The sequence below is a fragment of the Microcaecilia unicolor genome, chromosome 1 (genome assembly GCF_901765095.1).
Source record: "Microcaecilia unicolor chromosome 1, aMicUni1.1, whole genome shotgun sequence".
NCBI lineage: Eukaryota > Metazoa > Chordata > Amphibia > Gymnophiona > Siphonopidae > Microcaecilia > Microcaecilia unicolor.
Genome location: NC_044031.1, coordinates 23,151,838 through 23,170,129, shown reverse-complemented (window position 1 = coordinate 23,170,129; position 18,292 = coordinate 23,151,838). Strand labels below are relative to the sequence as shown.

At 47.5% G+C, this 18,292-nt stretch overlaps 1 protein-coding gene across 1 annotated transcript; it reads right to left on the bottom strand.

The window, feature by feature from the left end:
• Nucleotides 1-13,115: 13,115 nt before the first annotated feature.
• On the bottom strand, nucleotides 13,116-16,226 carry LOC115463516 (gastrula zinc finger protein XlCGF26.1-like). Its single transcript, XM_030194099.1, has one exon. It carries the CDS (start codon nucleotides 15,781-15,783, stop codon nucleotides 14,101-14,103), a length of 1,683 nt encoding a protein of 560 aa, XP_030049959.1. The 5' UTR covers nucleotides 15,784-16,226; the 3' UTR covers nucleotides 13,116-14,100.
• Nucleotides 16,227-18,292: the final 2,066 nt, after the last annotated feature.

Here is an 18,292-nt window from a genome sequence, read left to right as displayed (position 1 = left end):
TTTCTTTGACTATATGACTCTGCAGAGCGGGACGTTTTGATGTTCCGTCTGTGGAGGCACACTGTTGGTGTTTGACTAGGGGTTTTCCAGGTACAGGGGTTGTTGTTTATTCTTTTCAGGTTTTTGGTTTCTGCTTTGCTAAGTGTATACTGAGGACAGAATGCTAGGCACAGGTTATATGTACATAGTTTGAAGTTAGTGTTCTCAGTCTCCCTCTGCTGGTAGGCGAGCATAACCCAAGCGTCTTGACCGGTCTGGAGGGTCTAGAGGAAAGAAAATTAGCAGGTAAGGCCTAATTTCACCTTAGAATCACTGCGACAGGAATATTTTGAACTGCCGACAGGTCTGGGAGACTATTAGCTAATAAGCTTAAAAAGCAGCAATTATGCACCTCGGTGATAAAGATGAAAGATTTTCAAGGGACAGATCATAGTGCATTAGATCAGATACAAAGGGCCTTTATACAATTATATAAAAAGTTATACACTTCTGAACACCGGCCTACTCTTGCTCATATAGATCAGTTTTTGGCTTTGATTACTTTGCCTTGTCTAACCCCGGCAGAAGCCTTCTGATTATATGAACCAGTCTCTGAGGAGGAGACTCAATGGGCTACCTAGGATATGCCAGTGGGGAAAGCACCTGGCCTAGATGGTTTTACCGCTAAATTCTATAAGCGTTTCAAATCTTATTTAGTGTGCCCCTAACAACTTTATTTAATAGCTAGGAGTCTTGTGCCAAATTCCTGACTCTTGGAGATTGGCGGGTGTTACGGTTCTTCTCAAGCATGGGAAGTCGCCAGACCAGTGTGGCTCTTACCCTCCATTTCCTTCCTAGACTACTACTACTACTACTACTATTTAGCATTTCTATAGCGCTACAAGGCATACGCAGCGCTGCACAAACATAGAAGAAAGACAGTCCCTGCTCAATGAGCTTACAATCTAATAGACAAAAAATAAATAAAGTAAGCAAATCAAATCAATTAATGTGAACGGGAAGGAAGAGAGGAGGGTAGGTGGAGGCGAGTGGTTACAAGTGGTTACGAGTCAAAAGCAATGTTAAAGAGGTGGGCTTTCAGTCTAGATTTAAAGGTGGCCAAGGAAGGGGCAAGACGTAGGGGCTCAGGAAGTTTATTCCAGGCGTAGGGTGCAGCGAGACAGAAGGCGCGAAGTCTGGAGTTGGCAGTAGTGGAGAAGGGAACAGATAAGGATTTATCCATGGAGCGGAGTGCACGGGAAGGGGTGTAGGGAAGGACGAGTGTGGAGAGATACTGGGGAGCAGCAGAGTGAATACATTTATAGGTTAGTAGAAGAAGTTTGAACAGGATGCGAAAACGGATAGGGAGCCAGTGAAGGGTCTTGAGGAGAGGGGTAGTATGAGTAAAGCGACCCTGGCGGAAGATGAGACGGGCAGCAGAGTTTTGAACCGACTGGAGAGGGGAGAGGTGACTAAGTGGGAGGCCAGCAAGAAGCAGATTGCAGTAGTCTAAACGAGAGGTGACAAGGGTGTGGATGAGGGTTTTGGTAGAGTGCTCAGAAAGAAAGGGGCGGATTTTACGGATGTTGTAAAGAAAAAAACGACAGGTTTTGGCGGTCTGCTGGATATGAGCAGAGAAGGAGAGAGAAGAGTCAAAGATGACCCCAAGGTTTCGAGCTGAGGAGACAGGGAGAATGAGAGAGCCATCAACAGAAATAGAAAACGGGGGGAGCGGGGAGGTGGGTTTGGGGGGGAAAATGAGAAGCTCGGTTTTGGTCATATTTAATTTCAGGTGGCGTTGAGACATCCAGGCAGCAATGTCAGACAAGCACGCTGAAACTTTGGTTTGGATGCAAGGTGAGATATCAGGGGTAGAAAGGTAGATTTGGGAGTCATCAGCATAGAGATGGTAGGAAAAGCCATGGGATGAGATTAATGAACCAAGGGAAGAAGTGTAGATAGAAAAGAGGAGGGGACCAAGAACAGAACCCTGAGGTACGCCGACAGGCAGAGGGATAGAAGTAGAAGAGGATCCACCAGAGTGAACACTAAAGGTGCGGAGGGAGAGGTAGGAAGAGAACCAGGAAAGGACAGAGCCCTGGAATCCAAGTGAGGACAGGGTATCGAGAAGTATGCTGTGATCAACAGTGTCAAAAGCAGCGGAAAGATCAAGAAGAATGAGGATGGAATATTGACCTCTGGATTTAGCCAGTAATAGGTCATTGGAGACTTTAGTAAGCGCAGTTTCGGTTGAGTGGAGAGGGCGAAAACCAGATTGTAATGGGTCAAGAATAGCATGTGAGGAGAGAAAATCAAGGCAGCGGCGGTGAACAGCACGCTCAAGTAATTTGGAGAGAAAAGGAAGGAGGGAGATGGGTCGGTAATTAGAGGGACAAGTAGGGTCAAGTGAAGGCTTCTTAAGGAGAGGTGTGACCACAGCATGTTTAAAGGCAGCAGGGACAGTCGCAGTGGAAAGTGAGAGGTTGAGAATGTGACAGATAAAAGGAATAAGAGTAGGAGAGATGGCATTAAGAAGGTGGGTGGGAATGGGATCAGAGGAACAGGTGGTACATTTTGAGGAAGAAAGGAGAAGTGTAGTTTCCTCAATAGTAACTTCAGGAAAGGAGGAAAGGGAATGAGGGGAAGGAGAGAGAGGGGAACGGACTAGTGGAGGGAGAGCTGGTGAGGTAGAGAAAGCAAGGTTTATCTTTTGAACCTTGTTGTGAAAGAATTCAGCAAGGGTCTGAGGAGATAATGAAGGGGGAGTTGGGGGAGGGGGCACCTTGAGGAGAGAGTTCAATGTGGTGAAGAGAAGTCGAGGATTAGAGCCAAGAGAGTTGGTCAGTTGGATATAATAATCCTGTTTGGTACGTAAAAGAGCAGATTGGAAGGAGGTCAGCATGAACTTAAAGTGTAAGAAATCAGCAAGGGCCCGAGATTTCCGCCAGAGGCGTTCGGCGGAGCGGGTACAGGAACGTAGGTAGCGGATATTAGAAGACATTGACTATAAGATTTTCACCAAGATTCTTGCCCATTGCCTGCAGTGTTATATGCCCAAGTTGATACACGACGATCAAGCGGGTTCATTCTCAGTCACCAAACATTTGATAATATTAGGAAGGTATGCCAGACAAATCAGGGGCATGAATCCGCATTGATTTTAGGAATCGATGCACAGAAAGCCTCTGATGGGGTGTACTGGCCATACATGTTCTCAACTTTGGAAAAAGTGGGTATTATGGGGTGATTCCTGAATGGGATCCAACTAATTTATAGGGATCCCCTAGCAAGTTTGCGAATTAACAGGACCTATACAGAAGCTTTCCACTTAGCGAGAGGAGTACGCCAGGGATGTGCATTGTCACCACTGCTCTTTGCATTAGTGATGAAATCTTTGGCCCAACAAGTCCTGATTCCATATCATCAAGCTGATCAATCCATAGACTGGTGGGTTGTGTCCATCTACCAGCAGGTGGAGATAGAGAGCAAACTTTTGCCTCCCTATATGTGGTCATGTGCTGCCGGAAACTCCACAGTATGTTCTCTATCTCAGCAGGTGGTGGTCACACACAGCAGCAGCTCTGGCTAGGCCTCCAAGCCTAATCCTTAGGTTTTGTTGAGGCCTGGGGTTGAGGGCTCTTTTGAGCAAGTGCAAACCTGGTGGTGCCAGGTCCCTCCTTTTCTCCCCCCTCCCGCTGGCTCCGTTTAAAAAAAAAAAAAAAATATTTTTAAACGTCTTTAAAGGCGTTTAATTCGACGTTTCTTTAAACGTTCATTGCAGCTACTCACTGGGACACCAGTTCGTTACAGCTCGGAGCGGCAAGCAGGTAATTTTACCTTTTTATAGCGGGCAGGGGGTTCCCCGATTCTTCTCCTCGTGGCAATGGCGTCGGAGGGCGAGGGCGCAAAGGGTCGCTCCCCGGATCGCTGGAGCGCTTCTAGAGGGGATGCGGGGGTTTTACAACCTGATTCGCCCTTGATGGGTGATAGTTTAGTGACCGATGAATGTCCCGGTCGTTCCTCCGGCGTGGCGGTTTTTTCCCGCCATAAACGCCCATCCCCCGCTCCTCGCCTCCGCCATCTTGGCCGGCCACGCGGCTCGGACGGCTTCTTCGGGGCCGCCCTTGAGGTTGGAGACATTAATGCCATGAACGCCCTTAATTTGGGCGACGGCACAAAAGCGGCTAAAGTTAAGCGCCGTTCTTCCCGCGCGGCTCCTTCACGGAGTTTCGCGCCGGACGCCATTTTGGATGCGCAGCATGTCTCTCCCCCGCTATTGCGAGCGCCGGTTGAGAGTGCGTCTAGGGCTGTTGCCCAGGCTGCGGAAGTGCACAGTCTGGGGGGTTTCTCCCCCGAGTTTGTTTTGCTGCTGCATCAGGCTTTCCTCATGCAAAACGCTGCCCCTGCTCCCTCTTCTGATAAAGAGGTTGAGGTTCCCAGAGGTAAACGCCCTCGGGTTGATTTCCAGGCCTTGGAGGACTTTTGTCTCCTCCGATGTAGATGAGGGCAGCGTGTCTGAGGTCTCCCAACGATCCTTTGCGGATTCCTTGGAGGAGATAGATCCCCGCTCGGATGGAGCGGATGACCCCTCTGCAGCGCGGCTTTTTAGCCCAGAGGATTTGCCCAACCTGTTGTTACAGGCCATGGACACTTTGAAGATTTCCTCTCCGGAGGACGTCTCTCCCTCAGCCCCTGTTGGCTCTGCCATTATGCTGGGGACGAAGCGCCCGCCTAGAACCTTCCACGTGCATGATGCCATGCACACCTTAATTGCGGCTCAATGGGATGTCCCGGAAACGAGCCTTAAAGTGGCTAGGGCTATGTCCCGCCTCTATCCTTTGGCTGTGAGTGAACGTGAGGCCTATCTGTGGCCTACCGTGGATTCTTTAATCACTGCGGTGACTAAGAAACGGCGTTGCCGGTGGAAGGTGGCACGGCCCTAAAGGACGCCCAAGACAGAAGATTGGAGGCGGCCTTAAGGTCGTCCTTGGAGGCAGCTGCTTTAAGTTTGCAGGCCTCAGTTTGCGGCTCCTATGTGGCCAGGGCGTGCCGGACTATGGTGCAGCGGGCTTCCCCCTCGGATCATTCCTTGAGGGCTGATTGGCCGGCCCTGGAATCGGGCTTAGCCTATTTGGCAGACTTGCTGTATGATGTCTGGAGAGCCTCAGCTAAAGGCATGGCTCAGACAGTCTCTGCGCGGCGGTGGCTTTGGCTGAAACATTGGTCTGCTGACCACGCCTCTAAATCCCGCCTGGCTAGATTGCCTTTTAAAGGCAAGCTGCTCTTTGGGGTCGAGCTGGACAAAATCGTGACCGATCTCGGCACGTCTAAGGGCAAGAAATTACCAGAGGTCAGGGCTCGGGTTAGTACTCGTCCCGATACCTCCATACCGCCCGGGCAAGTCGGGTTCCTCTGCCCCCCCTTCCTTCAAGAGGAATTTCTCCCCCAAGCAGCATTCCTTTCGCAGAGACCGCCGTCCCGGAGGTGCTCCCTCCGGTCCTCCCCCAGGGTCTCGTACCCAATGACGGGGCCTTGGTCCACGCCCCAGTGCAGATTGAAGGACGGCTGTCCTCGTTTCTGGGCGAGTGGACCACTATAACTTCAGACGCGTGGGTGCTGGAAGTCATCAGAGACGGCTACAAGCTAGAGTTCTGCCAACCCTTAAGAGACGGGTTTGTACTCTCTCCCTGCAAGTCTCCGGTCAAGCTGTGGTAGTGCAGCAGACCTTGGACAACCTGATCCGCCTGGGTGCGGTCGTTCCGGTGCCAAAAAAATCAGATTGGCAAGGGACGTTACTCCATTTACTTTGTGGTTCCAAAGAAAGGAGGTTCTGTCCGGCCTATCCTCGACCTCAAAGGGGTCAATCGGGCCTGGAAAGTGAGGCACTTTCGCATGGAGACTCTCCGCTCTGTTATAGCGGCAGTGAAGGCAGGAGAGTTCTTGGCTTCCTTGGACATCAAGGAAGCGTACCTGCATATTCCCATCTGGCCTCCTCTCCAACGCTTTCTGCGTTTTACAGTCCTGAGACGACACTTCCAGTTCAGAGCCCTCCCTTTCGGGTTGGCTACTGCTCCGCGGACCTTTTCCAAAGTAATGGGGGTCATAGCGGCCTTCCTGCTAAAGGAAGGAGTACAAGTCCATCTTATCTGGACGACTGGTTGATCCGAGCCCCCTCTTATGCAGAGTGCGGCAAAGCTATGGACCGGGTAGTTGCTCTTTTGAGCTCCCTGGGATGGATCATCAACTGGAAGAAGAGCCAGCTGCGCCCGACTCAGTCCCTGGTGTATCTGGGAGTTCGATTCGACACCCAAGTGGGCAGAGTGTTCCTGCCAGACAATCGGATTGTCAAGCTTCAGGCTCAGGTGGACTAGTTCCTAGTAGCCTCTCCTATTCGGGCTTGGGACTACGTGCAGCTGTTGGGCTCTATGACGGCCACGATGGAAGTAGTGCCCTGGGCCAGGGCTCATATGAGACCACTACAGCTATCTCTGCTGCTGCGCTGGACTCCGATGTCGGAGGATTATGCTGTGCGCCTTCCCGTGGACCCAGCAGTGCGCAAGGCGCTGAGCTGGTGGACGCAGACAGACAAGTTGTCTGCAGGATTGCCTCTGGTGACCCCGGAGTGGATTGTCGTCACGACAGACGCCTCTTTGATGGGCTGGGGAGCCCACTGCTTGGGAAGGACAGCGCAGGGGCTCTAGTCTCCTGCAGAGGCAAGTGGTCTATCAACCTCCTGGAACTCAGAGCCATTCGCTTGGTGTTATTGGAGTTCATCCCGGTACTCGTGTTGAAGCCTGTACGGGTCCTGTCGGACAATGCCACGGCTGTGGCCTATATCAACCGCCAGGGAGGTACCAGAGCGCCCCTCTAGCCAAGGAGGCTATGAGTCTTTGCCAGTGGGCGGAAGCGAACCTGGAGCAGCTTTCAGCGGCCCACATTGCTGGAGTCATGAATGTCAAGGCGGACTTTCTCAGTCGCCATACCTTGGAGCCCGGAGAGTGGCAACTATCTGCTCAGGCGTTCTTGGACATCACGAAGCGCTGGGGCCAGCCGAGCCTAGATCTGATGGCGTCATCGGCCAATGGCCAAGTGCCGCGCTTTTTCAGCAGAGGACGGGACCCTCGATCCCTGGGAGTAGATGCTCTTCTCCAACAGTGGCCGACACAAGAGCTCCTCTATGTGTTCCCGCCCTGGCCCATGTTGGGCAGGGTGCTAGACCGGGTGGCAAAGCATCCCGGCAGGGTAATCCTGGTGGGTCCGGATTGGCCCAGACGTCCCTGGTATGCGGACTGGTTCAGGCTCTCAGTCGACGATCCTCTGCGGCTGTCAGTGGAGCAGGGCCTGTTACATCAGGGTCCCGTGGTGATGGAGGATCCCTCTCCCTTTGGTCTTACGGCCTGGCTATTGAGCGGCAGCGTCTGAGGAAGAAGGGCTTCTCAGACAAGGTCATCGCCACTATGCTGAGAGCGAGGAAGTGCTCTACTTCTACTGCTTACGCCAGGGTTTGGCGTATCTTTGCAGCATGGTGTGAAGCAGGCTCACTTTCTCCCTTCACTGCTCCAATTTCTTCAGTGTTGGCGTTCCTGCAAGAAGGTCTGGAGAAAGGCCTGTTGCTCAGTTCCCTTAAAGTCCAGGTAGCGGCTCTGGCTTGCTTCAGGGGCCGCCTGAAGGGTGCTTCCCTGGCTTCGCAGCCAGATGTGGTGCGCTTTCTCAAGGGAGTTAATCACCTGCGCCCTCCTCTGCACTCAGTGGTGCCTGCGTGGAATCTCAACCTGGTGCTAAGAGCATTGCAGAAGCCGCCTTTGGAACCCTTGTCGAGGGCATCTCTGAAAGACCTGACGTTGAAAGCAGTCTTTTTGGTGGCTATCACTTCAGACAGAAGAGTTTCCGAGCTCCAGGCGCTCTCATGTCGAGAGCCTTTTCTGCAGTGCACTGAGGCAGGAGCGACTATTCGCACAGTGCCTTCCTTCCTGCCCAAGATTGGTTCTCGCTTTCATGTGAATCAGCAGCTCTGTCTCCCTTCCTTTCGTAGGGAGGACTACCCAGAGGAGTACTCCGCTCTTGAATATCTGGATGTGAGACGAGTCATCATCAGATACTTGGAAGTGACCAATGATTTCCGGAAATCGGATCATCTGTTTGTCCTGTTTGCAGGTCCTCGTAAGGGTCTGCAGGCTGCTAAGCCTACAGTGGCAAGATTGGTCCAGGAAGCCATTGCAGCGGCTTATGTGGCCGCGGGGAAGGTGCCGCCTATCCAGCTGAAGGCTCACTCCACGAGAGCTCAGGCGGCCTCGATGGCAGAGGCCGGATCCGTCTCCTTGGAAGAGATATGCAAGGTGGCAACGTGGGCTTCGGCTCATACATTCTCCAAGCATTACCGTTTGACTGTGGCTGCACGGGCGGAGGCCCGGTTTGGAGCTTCAGTGTTGAGGTCAGGGATTTCTATGTCCCGCCCTGGGTGAGTACTGCTTCGGTACATCCCACCAGTCTATGGATTGATCAGCTTGATGATATGGAAGGTAAAATTATGTATAATCATACCTGATAATTTTCTTTCCATTAATCATAGCTGATCAATCCATAGCCCCTCCCAGATATCTGTACTGTTTATATTCTGGTTGAATTTTAGGTTCAAGTTTAGCCTTCAGTTACTTCAGGAGGACTTCGTGTTCAAGTTCTTCTTTCACTTGGATTCTTCAAGAGTTGAGACGACTTTGTGTTACAGTGAGCTGCTGCATTCCTCTCCCCTCCGTTTTACGGGGCTGGATTGAGACATAAATTCTGCCGGCACTCCCTCCCGCTTCGTGCGGCTGTAGGGCAGCTTTGTACCCCTCCCGCTTCGGCGGTGTTAGGGTCAGTCAGCTCCTCCCGCGGTTGCGGTTGCAGGATAAGCCAGATCCACCCGCATCGGCGGGTGTGGTGTCCCTCTCCCGCTCCGCGGGGATGAGCTGGACGGATTCCCCTCCCCCACTTGTGTGGGGATGAGCTGGGTTAATTCCCCTCCCCCGTTTCGGCGGTGGTGAGCTGGGCAGAGTGTCCCTTCGTGGGTGTAATTCTCTAAGTGCTGAGTCCTGCGGATGGAGCTTTGATATCGACATACTGAGGAGTTTTCCGGCAGCACATGACCACATATAGGGAGGCAAAAGTTTGCTCTCTATCTCCACCTGCTGGTAGATGGACACAACCCACCAGTCTATGGATTGATCAGCTATGATTAATGGAAAGAAAATTATCAGGTATGATTATACATAATTTTACCTTAATCAGCAGATTTGGGGTGGGTGGGTGTGTGTGTGTGTGGGGGGGGGGGGGAGTTCATCAGAAAATGTTACTTTTTGCTGACCATGTGCTGTTTACTCTTACAGAACCCCGCTCTTCATTAACAGAGGTTATGTCTATATTGCAGGTTTTTGGAGATTAATCCTAAAAAGTCTGAATTGTTGAATATCTCATTAACCTTCTCAGAATACGGAAATTAAAACATCTTCCCTTTTAAATGGGCAGCAAATCATATTCGCTATCTGGGGGTAAATTTAACAGCAAACAGCAACAAATTACCCTAATTTATGAAAACTATTTTTGGAAGAGCTAACTAGATGGCAATATCTCAATATTTCTTGGGTTATACTTAATACCACACACAGGGTTAAAGTCTCAAAAATTAGCCATTTTTACAAAGTCTAAACAAAATAAACATTCCAAATCCATTTAAATGAATGGGTGTGGAATGTTTATTTTGTTTTGAATTTGTTAAAAATGCATTGTATTAGCCAAGAGATATCAATATTTCTTGGGTGGGGCGAATACAGACAATCAAGATGATAGTGCTTCCAAAGCCCTTCTATCTTTTTTACAGCTCTCCCCATACCCCTAGCAGTGGACATTTTCCATCGCTTGCACAAGAGAGTGCCCAGCTATATGACGCAAGAAACCACCAAGGGTACTAAGAAAGATGCTATATGAACTTAGACAGCAAGGGAGAACGGCAGTATCCAATTTTAAATTTTATTACAAGCAGCACAATTAAATTACTTTACTTCTTCTTGGATTCATAATACACAGAACAGATGGGTTCAGCTAGAACTGAATTTAATAGGAGAGACACCCTTGAGAGTGATTCTCTGGTTGCCTTTAGACAACATTCACTGTTTGAAGCATTCAGGGAATCCTGTCCTGGGCTCGACTCTGGCATTGCGGCTTAAAGTTTCGTATGAAACTTTTGAAAAAACAGGACCTACTTCTTTTTTGCCACATCCATTGGCTATGCGGATGGGTTTATCCCAGGCCGCTGTACTGGCTGCGTTTGATTGCTATTCTTATTAAAAAAAAAACTCAGGCTGTTAGAAAAAGAAAAGGAATCGTTATTTCTCACTAGCAACAGCACAAGAAATACTATTGGCATTAGTAGTTTTACAGAACAGAGTCTAACAATACAAAGGTCACAGAATGAATGAAAGAAAGATTGTTGGCTGTAACGAATTAGTTCTTACGAGGGGGGGGGGGGGAGTACACCCCGTTTGGAAAAAATAGGCAATGGGAAGGATATGAAACTCTCTTGCCAGCATACTTTTATAGGCCTGTGGTGAGCATTCACTTCTCTTCTACCCTGACGACTTGTAATTGGTTCCTTCATATGTGCTGGAGGCTTGCAATTGGTGTCCTTGCCACACCTCTTCTCAGTAAATTACATTTGTAACAAGTTATACCAGGCAGCTGAGTTGCCCTAGCAACAGAAGGCCTTATCACAGTTTGTGATCAGCCAGAAATTCCTTCATGTGACTGATAGTAAAAGAGAGATGGGGGATGGGAAGTAGTGCAGCATACCTGAAGTAGATTATAGGTAAAATTTCTAGCCACCGCCAAGATAGTACCTATACAAGATGGATTCAAGGGTGTGATTTGTGTCCTGCTGAATTTGTAATCTATCTGAGTCAAGGCTCTCGTTAATATACAATGCTACCCCTCCACCAGTCCGGTCCACCCTATCACTACGATATACTTTGTACCCTGGTATGACAGTGTCCCACTGGTTATCCTCCTTCCACCAGGTCTCAGTAATGCCTATTATATCCAATTTTTTATTTAGTGCAATATATTCCAACGCTCCCATCTTATTTCTTAGACTCCTAGCATTTACATATAGACATTTCAAAGTATTGATTTGCCATCTTTTGTCTGATCTTTAGTTGTATTTACGGGCACCTGGCCTACCACGGTCTGTTGCGCAATCTCACTATCCAGAAACCCTATCTTCCCTGTTTGTGAGGTATCTTTGCAAGATACCTTATCCCAAACCATGCGCTTTTGAGCGACTGTCGGCCTTCCCCCCCTTTCTAGTTTAAAAACTGCTCTATCTCCTTTTTAAAAGCAGACGCCAGCAGCCTGGTCCCACCTTGGTTAAGGTGGAGCCCATCCTTTCGGAATTGGCTCCCCCTTCCCCAGAATGTTGCCCAGTTCCTAACAAATCTAAAACCCTCCTCCCTGCACCATTGTCTCATCCACGCATTGAGACTCCGGAGCTCTGCCTGTCTCTTGGGCCCTGCGCGTGGAACAGGTAGCATTTCAGAAAATGCTACCCTAGAGGATCTGGATTTGAGCTTTCTACCTAAGATCCTAAATTTGGCTTCCAGAACCTCTCTCCCACATTTTCCTATGTCATTGGTACCCACATGTACCAAGACAGCCGACTCCTCCCCAGCACTATCTAGAATCCTATCTAGGTGACGCGTGAGGTCCACCACCTTCGCACCAGGCAGGCAAGTCACCAGGCGATCCTCACGTCCACCAGCCACCCAACTATCTATATGCCTAATGATCGAATCACCAACTACAACAGCTGTCCTAACCTTTCCCTCCCGGGCAGCACTTGGAGACATATCCTCGGTGCGAGAGGATATTACATCCCCTGGTGGGCAGGTCCTGGCTACAGGAGTACTTCCTACTTCACCAGGGTGATGCTCTCCTTCTAGGAAACCTCCCTCCTCCAGGGTAGCACAAGGGCTACCAGACTGGAGGTGGGACTTCTCTACAACATCCCTGTAGGTCTCCTCTATGTATCTCTCTGTCTCCCTCAGCTCCACAAAGTCTGCTACTCTAGCCTCAAGAGAACGGACAAGTTCTCTAACAGCTAGGAGCTCTTTGCATCGGGCACACACATATGACATCTCACCAACTGGAAGATAATCATACATGTGACACTCAATGCAAAAGACTGGATAGCACCCCTCTTGCTTCTGGACTGCTGACTCCATCTTAGTGTTTTTGAGTTTTTCAATAATTTAAAACTTGCTACAGTATTAAGAATATTAGCCTAATATAAAAGTGTCTTTTTACTACTTGAAAGTCAACTCCACCCTCTGGCCCCTTTTCTCAACCAGGCTCACGAGCTGCTTATTTCTATATTTATATTGTGAGCCTGGTAGCTAGTGACTCCCACATGTGAGAATATTTTGTCTGCTTATTCATGGAGAAAGCTAAGTTACTTACCTGTAGGAGGTGTTCTCCAAGGACGGTAGGCATATATTATCACATTCTTCCTGTCTCCCCTTGGAGTTGTCTTGTTGCTTTAGTACTGTACTGCTGGTCCCAGGCATGCATGGTAGGGGCACTGCCTGAAACATTTACAGGGACAGTGCACTTGGCATGTCTGTACTGGCCTCTATGCATGATGTCACCCACATGTAAGAACATATGCCTGCTGTCCTTGAAGAACACCGGTTATAGTAAATTACAGCTTTTGTACATACCATGACAGGAATGAACCTCATCCTAAGCCAGGGAATGTGGAATATGACCTCAGTCTCTCAAATCTACTGCTGCAGTGTGGATGTTTTGGTGCATTTTAGGCCTGAAAACTGGGTGAAGATTTTATTATACTATATAGTATCTCTCCTTTTTTTGTGGCTCATTTGGTGTCTTTTTAGTTCTGAACCCTGAGGGAAATTTTTCTTACCCTCTATCCATGTAAATAATTTTTCTTCCATGTAGATCATTTGGTGGCGTTTTAGATCTGAAAGCCCAGAAAATCATTTTTTATATTATGTACATGTAAATGGTTTCTCTCCAGAGTGGATCATTTGATACCTTTTTACTTCTCAAAGATGAGTGGAGCACTCCTTACACTCTGTACAAGTAGATCGTTTCTCTTCCGTGTGGGTCATTTGGTAGCTTTCAAGATATGAAAGTAACATGAACCTTTTCTTACACTCAGAACATGTAAATGATTTTTCTCCATTATGGGTCATTCGATTTCTAGATTTGAAAGATGTATAAACCCTTTTTTACAATCACTACACATAAATGGTTTCTCTCTAGTGTGGATCATTCGATGCTGTTTAGATGTGAAAGCCGTGTGAACCTTTTCTTACAGTCAGAACATGTAAAAGGTGATCTTTTAGTTCTGAAATCTGTGTGAAGCTTTTATTACACTCACTTTGTGGATCATTTGGTGGTGTTTCAGCCTTGAGAAATTAGTGAAACTTTCATTACACTCAGTACATGCAAATGGTTTCTCTCCTGAATGGATCAAGTGGTGGTTCTTCAGACCCGAGAGTTGAATGAAGCTTCTATTACACTCAGCACATATAAATGGTTTCTCTCCGGAGTGGATCATTTGATGGATTTTCAGCACCAAGAGGTGCTTAGATGAGTGAAGTTATTCCAAATATGGTCTGCCGGGTATTCCCTTTCGTTCGGATCTAGTTCGTTCATGAAGGTTTCTGGATTAATATTTCCCTGATACAGATTCTTACATAGATTGGTAATATTTTCTTCAAAGTATTTGGCAAGTTTGTCTGCATGTGGGAGGTTTGCATTTGGTGTAGTTACCATTTTGGTGTTAAGTTGTTTATTAGTTTGTATAATTTCTATATGTCTTTGCAATCCATATCCATTTGTTCTCTATAGAAGTTTCTTTTGGATTGTCTTATTTTCTATTTGTATTTTGTTTGAATGGTTTCTCTCCCGCATGAATCATTTGGTGCATTTTTAACCTTGAAAGCCAAGAGAAGCTTTTATTACACTCTGTACATTTAAATAGATTTATCTCCTTTCTAAATTGTCTCCTGTATGAATCATTTGGTGACTTTTCAGGCCTGAGGGATGCGTGAAGGTTTTATTACATTAAGTACATATAAATGGTTTCTCTCCTGTATGGATCATTTGGTGCCTTTTTAGTCTTGAAAGCTGAAAGAAGCCTTTATTACACTCAGAACATGCAAATGGTTTCTCTCCTGTATGGATCATTTGGTGCCTTTTTAATGTTGAAACCTGAGTGAAGCTTTTATTACACTCAGAACATGTAAATGGTTTCTCTCCAGTATGGATCATTTCATGACTTTTTAGGCCTGAGAGCTGTCCAAATCTTTTATTACATACAGCACATGTAAATGGTTTCTCTCCCGCATGCATCATTTGATGATATTTTAAGGGTGAAAGCTGAGAGAAGCTTTTATTACACTCAGTACATGAAAATGGTTTTTCTCCTGTATGGATCCTTTGGTGGGTTTTCAGCACCGAGCGGTAAGTGAAGCTTTTATTACACTCAGTACATATAAATGGTTTCTCTCCTGTATGGATCCTTTGGTGTCTTTTCAGCCCCAACAAGTCAGTGAAACTTTTAATACACTCAGAACAGGTAAATGGCTTCTCTCCTGTATGGATCATTGTGTGGTTTTTCAGTCCCGAGAGGAGAGTGAAGCTTTTATTACACTCAGTACATGTAAATGGCTTTTCTCCTCCATGGTTCATTTGGTGGCTTTTTAGGCGAGAGCGGTGCGTGAAGCTTTTATTACATTCAGAACAGGTAAATGGTTTCTCTACTGTATGGATCATTTGGTGCCTTTTTAGTTTTGAAAACGAAGTGAAGCTTTTATTACACTCAGAACATGTAAATGGCTTCTCTCCTGTGTGAATCTCTTGGTGAGATATTAGACTTGAAACCCGAGTGAAGCTTTTGTTACACTCAGAACATGTAAATGGTTTCTCTCCTTTATGAATCACCTGGTGCCTTTTTAGTGTTGAAAGCTGAGAGAAGCTTTCACTGCATTCTGCACATGTAAATGGTTTCTTTCCTGTATGGATCATTTCATGACTTTTCAGCCCAGAGCGCTTTCTGAAGGTTTTATTACACTCAGCACATGTAAATGGCTTCTCTCCTGCATGTATCATTTGGTGACTTTTTAGGTTTGAAAGCTGGGAGAAGCTTTTATTACACTCAGCACATGTAAATGGTTTCTCTCCAGCATGCATCATTTGGTGCCTTTTTAAGTGTGAAAGGCGAGAAAAGCTTTTATTACACTCAGGACATGTAAATGGTTTCTCTCCTGTATGGATCATTTGGTGACTTTTCAGCCCCGACAGCTGTCTGAATCTTTTATTAGACTCAGTACATGTAAATGGTTTCTTCCCTGCATGATTTTGGTGCTGTTTTAGCATTGAAAGCTCAGAGAAGCATTTATTACACTCAGCACATGTAAATGGTTTGTCTCTTGCATGGATCATTTGGTGATTCTTCAGCACCCAAGGGTGAGTAAAGCTTTTATTACACTCAGTGCATGCAAATGGTGTCTCTCCTCTATGGATCATTTGGTGCCTTTTTAGCCACGAAAGCCAAGTGAAGCTTTTATTACACTCTGTACATATAAATGGTTTCTTTCCACAGTGGCTCATTTGGTGTTTTTTTAGTGCTGAAAGCTCAGTGAAGTTTTTCTTACACTCAGTACATACAAACTGTTTCTCTTCAGTTTGGGTCTTTCGGTATGTTTTTCGAGCTGAAAGCACAGTGAAGCTTTTATTAGACTCCATACATGCAACTAGTTTCTCTCTTTTGACTTGTGGGTGACCTCTTTTCTGTAATCTGAGCTTTGAAAACCAGGGGTAGTTCTTTGGACCATGAGGAGATATGAAATCAACAGACCTGTTAGATGAAGTACATGTAAATTCTTGCTGGCCTTTTTTTCTCTCTTCTCCCTTCTCAAGGTAAGAAGCCCTGTGATCACTATTAGTACTTTGGAAGGGTCTCTCTGTCTGGTACCCATTGATGTTAGAGACCTCCCTGTAACTTCTCTCACACTTTGTGACTCCATCCAGTGAGTACCCTGCAGTGTCTCTTTTCTCTTCTGATTCCTGGTGATCCTTCTTTGCATTTTTCCTTTTAGGATCCTGGAAAATATTCTCACAGACATTTTCCGATTGTCTTTGGATTTGTTCTATTTTTACAGAATCTTTATGTTGATTCTTTTCTCTCTTTCTTTTTTGTGGGAGTAGCTGATCTAGAGGATAGAAACAAAAGACATTATTCATGTGTGTAGAATAAGAGAAAGGACAGGTTCTAGGTGTGGCTTTAGAAGTGATATGCTCTTATTTGCAAATGGTTGGATTGTCTCCACCCAGCGCAAGTTTGTAGGAGGATGAGATACAAGAGACATGAGGAATGGTCTAATGAGATTGGGAGGCGGGGCTGGGTGGTGGGGCTAGTTCTGGGCAAGACTTCTACGGTCTGTGTCCTGAAAATGGCAGATACAAATCAAGGTAAGGTATACACAAGAAGTATCACATATGAGTTTATCTTGTTGGGTAGACTAGATGGACCGTGCAGGTCTTTTTCTGCCGTCATCTACTATGTTACTATGAGAAGGGGATAAGGTAAAATTATGTATCATACCTGATAATTTTCTTTCCATTAATCATAGCTGATCAATCCATAGACTGGTGGGTTGTGTCCATCTACCAGCAGGTGGAGATAGAGAGCAAACTTTTGCCTCCCTATATGTGGTCATGTGCTGCCGGAAACTCCTCAGTATGTCGATATCAAAGCTCCATCCGCAGGACTCAGCACTTAGAGAATTACACCCACGAAGGGACACTCTGCCCAGCTCACCACCGCCGAAACGGGGGAGGGGAATTAACCCAGCTCATCCCCACACAAGTGGGGGAGGGGAATCCGTCCAGCTCATCCCCGCGGAGCGGGGGAGGGACACCACACCCGCCGATGCGGGGGGATCTGGCTTATCCTGCAACCGCAACCGCGGGAGGAGCTGACTGACCCTAACACCGCCGAAGCGGGAGGGGTACAAAGCTGCCCTACAGCCGCACGAAGCGGGAGGGAGTGCAGGCAGAATTTAAAATCTCAATCCAGCCCCGTAAAACGGAGGGGAGAGGAATGCAGCAGCTCACTGTAACACACACTCGTCTCAACTCTTGAAGAATCCAAGTGAAAAAACTTGAACACGAAGTCTTTCTGAAGTAACTGAAGACTAAACTTGAACCTGAAATGCAACCAGAATAAAAACAGTACAGATATCTGGGAGGGGCTATGGATTGATCAGCTATGATTAATGGAAAGAAAATTATCAGGTATGATACATAATTTTACCTTCCATATCATCAAGCTGATCAATCCATAGACTGGTGGGATGTACCGAAGCAGTACTCACCCAGGGCGGGACATTGAAATCCCTGACCTCAACACTGAAGCTCCAAACCGGGCCTCCGCCCGTGCAGCCACAGTCAAGCGGTAATGCTTGGAGAATGTATGAGCCGAAGCCCAAGTTGCCGCCTTGCATATCTCTTCCAAGGAGACGGACCCGGCCTCTGCCATCGAGGCCGCCTGAGCTCTAGTGGAGTGAGCCTTCAGCTGGATAGGCGGCACCTTCCCCGCGGCCACATAAGCCGCTGCAATGGCTTCCTTGACCCATCTTGCCACTGTAGGCTTAGCAGCCTGCAGACCCTTACGAGGACCTGCAAACAGGACAAACAGATGATCCGATTTCCGGAACTCAATGGTCACTTCCAAGTATCTGATGATGACTCGTCTCACATCCAGATATTTAAGAGCAGAGTACTCCTCTGGGTAGTCCTCCCTACGAAAGGAAGGGAGACAGAGCTGCTGATTCACATGGAAGCGAGAAACAATCTTGGGCAGGAAGGAAGGCACTGTGCGAATAGTCACTCCTGCCTCAGTGAACTGCAGAAAGGGCTCTCGACATGAGAGCGCCTGGAGCTCGGAAACTCTTCTGGCTGAAGTGATAGCCACCAAAAAGACTGCTTTCAACGTCAGGTCTTTCAGAGATGCCCTAGACAAGGGTTCAAAAGGCGGCTTCTGCAATACTCTTAGCACCAGGTTGAGATTCCACGCAGGCACCACTGAGTGCAGAGGAGGGCGCAGGTGATTAACTCCCTTGAGAAAGCGCACCACATCTGGCTGCGAAGCCAGAGAAGCACCCTTCAGGCGGCCCCTGAAGCAAGCCAGAGCCGCTACCTGGACTTTAAGGGAACTGAGCGACAGGCCTTTCTCCAGACCTTCTTGCAGGAA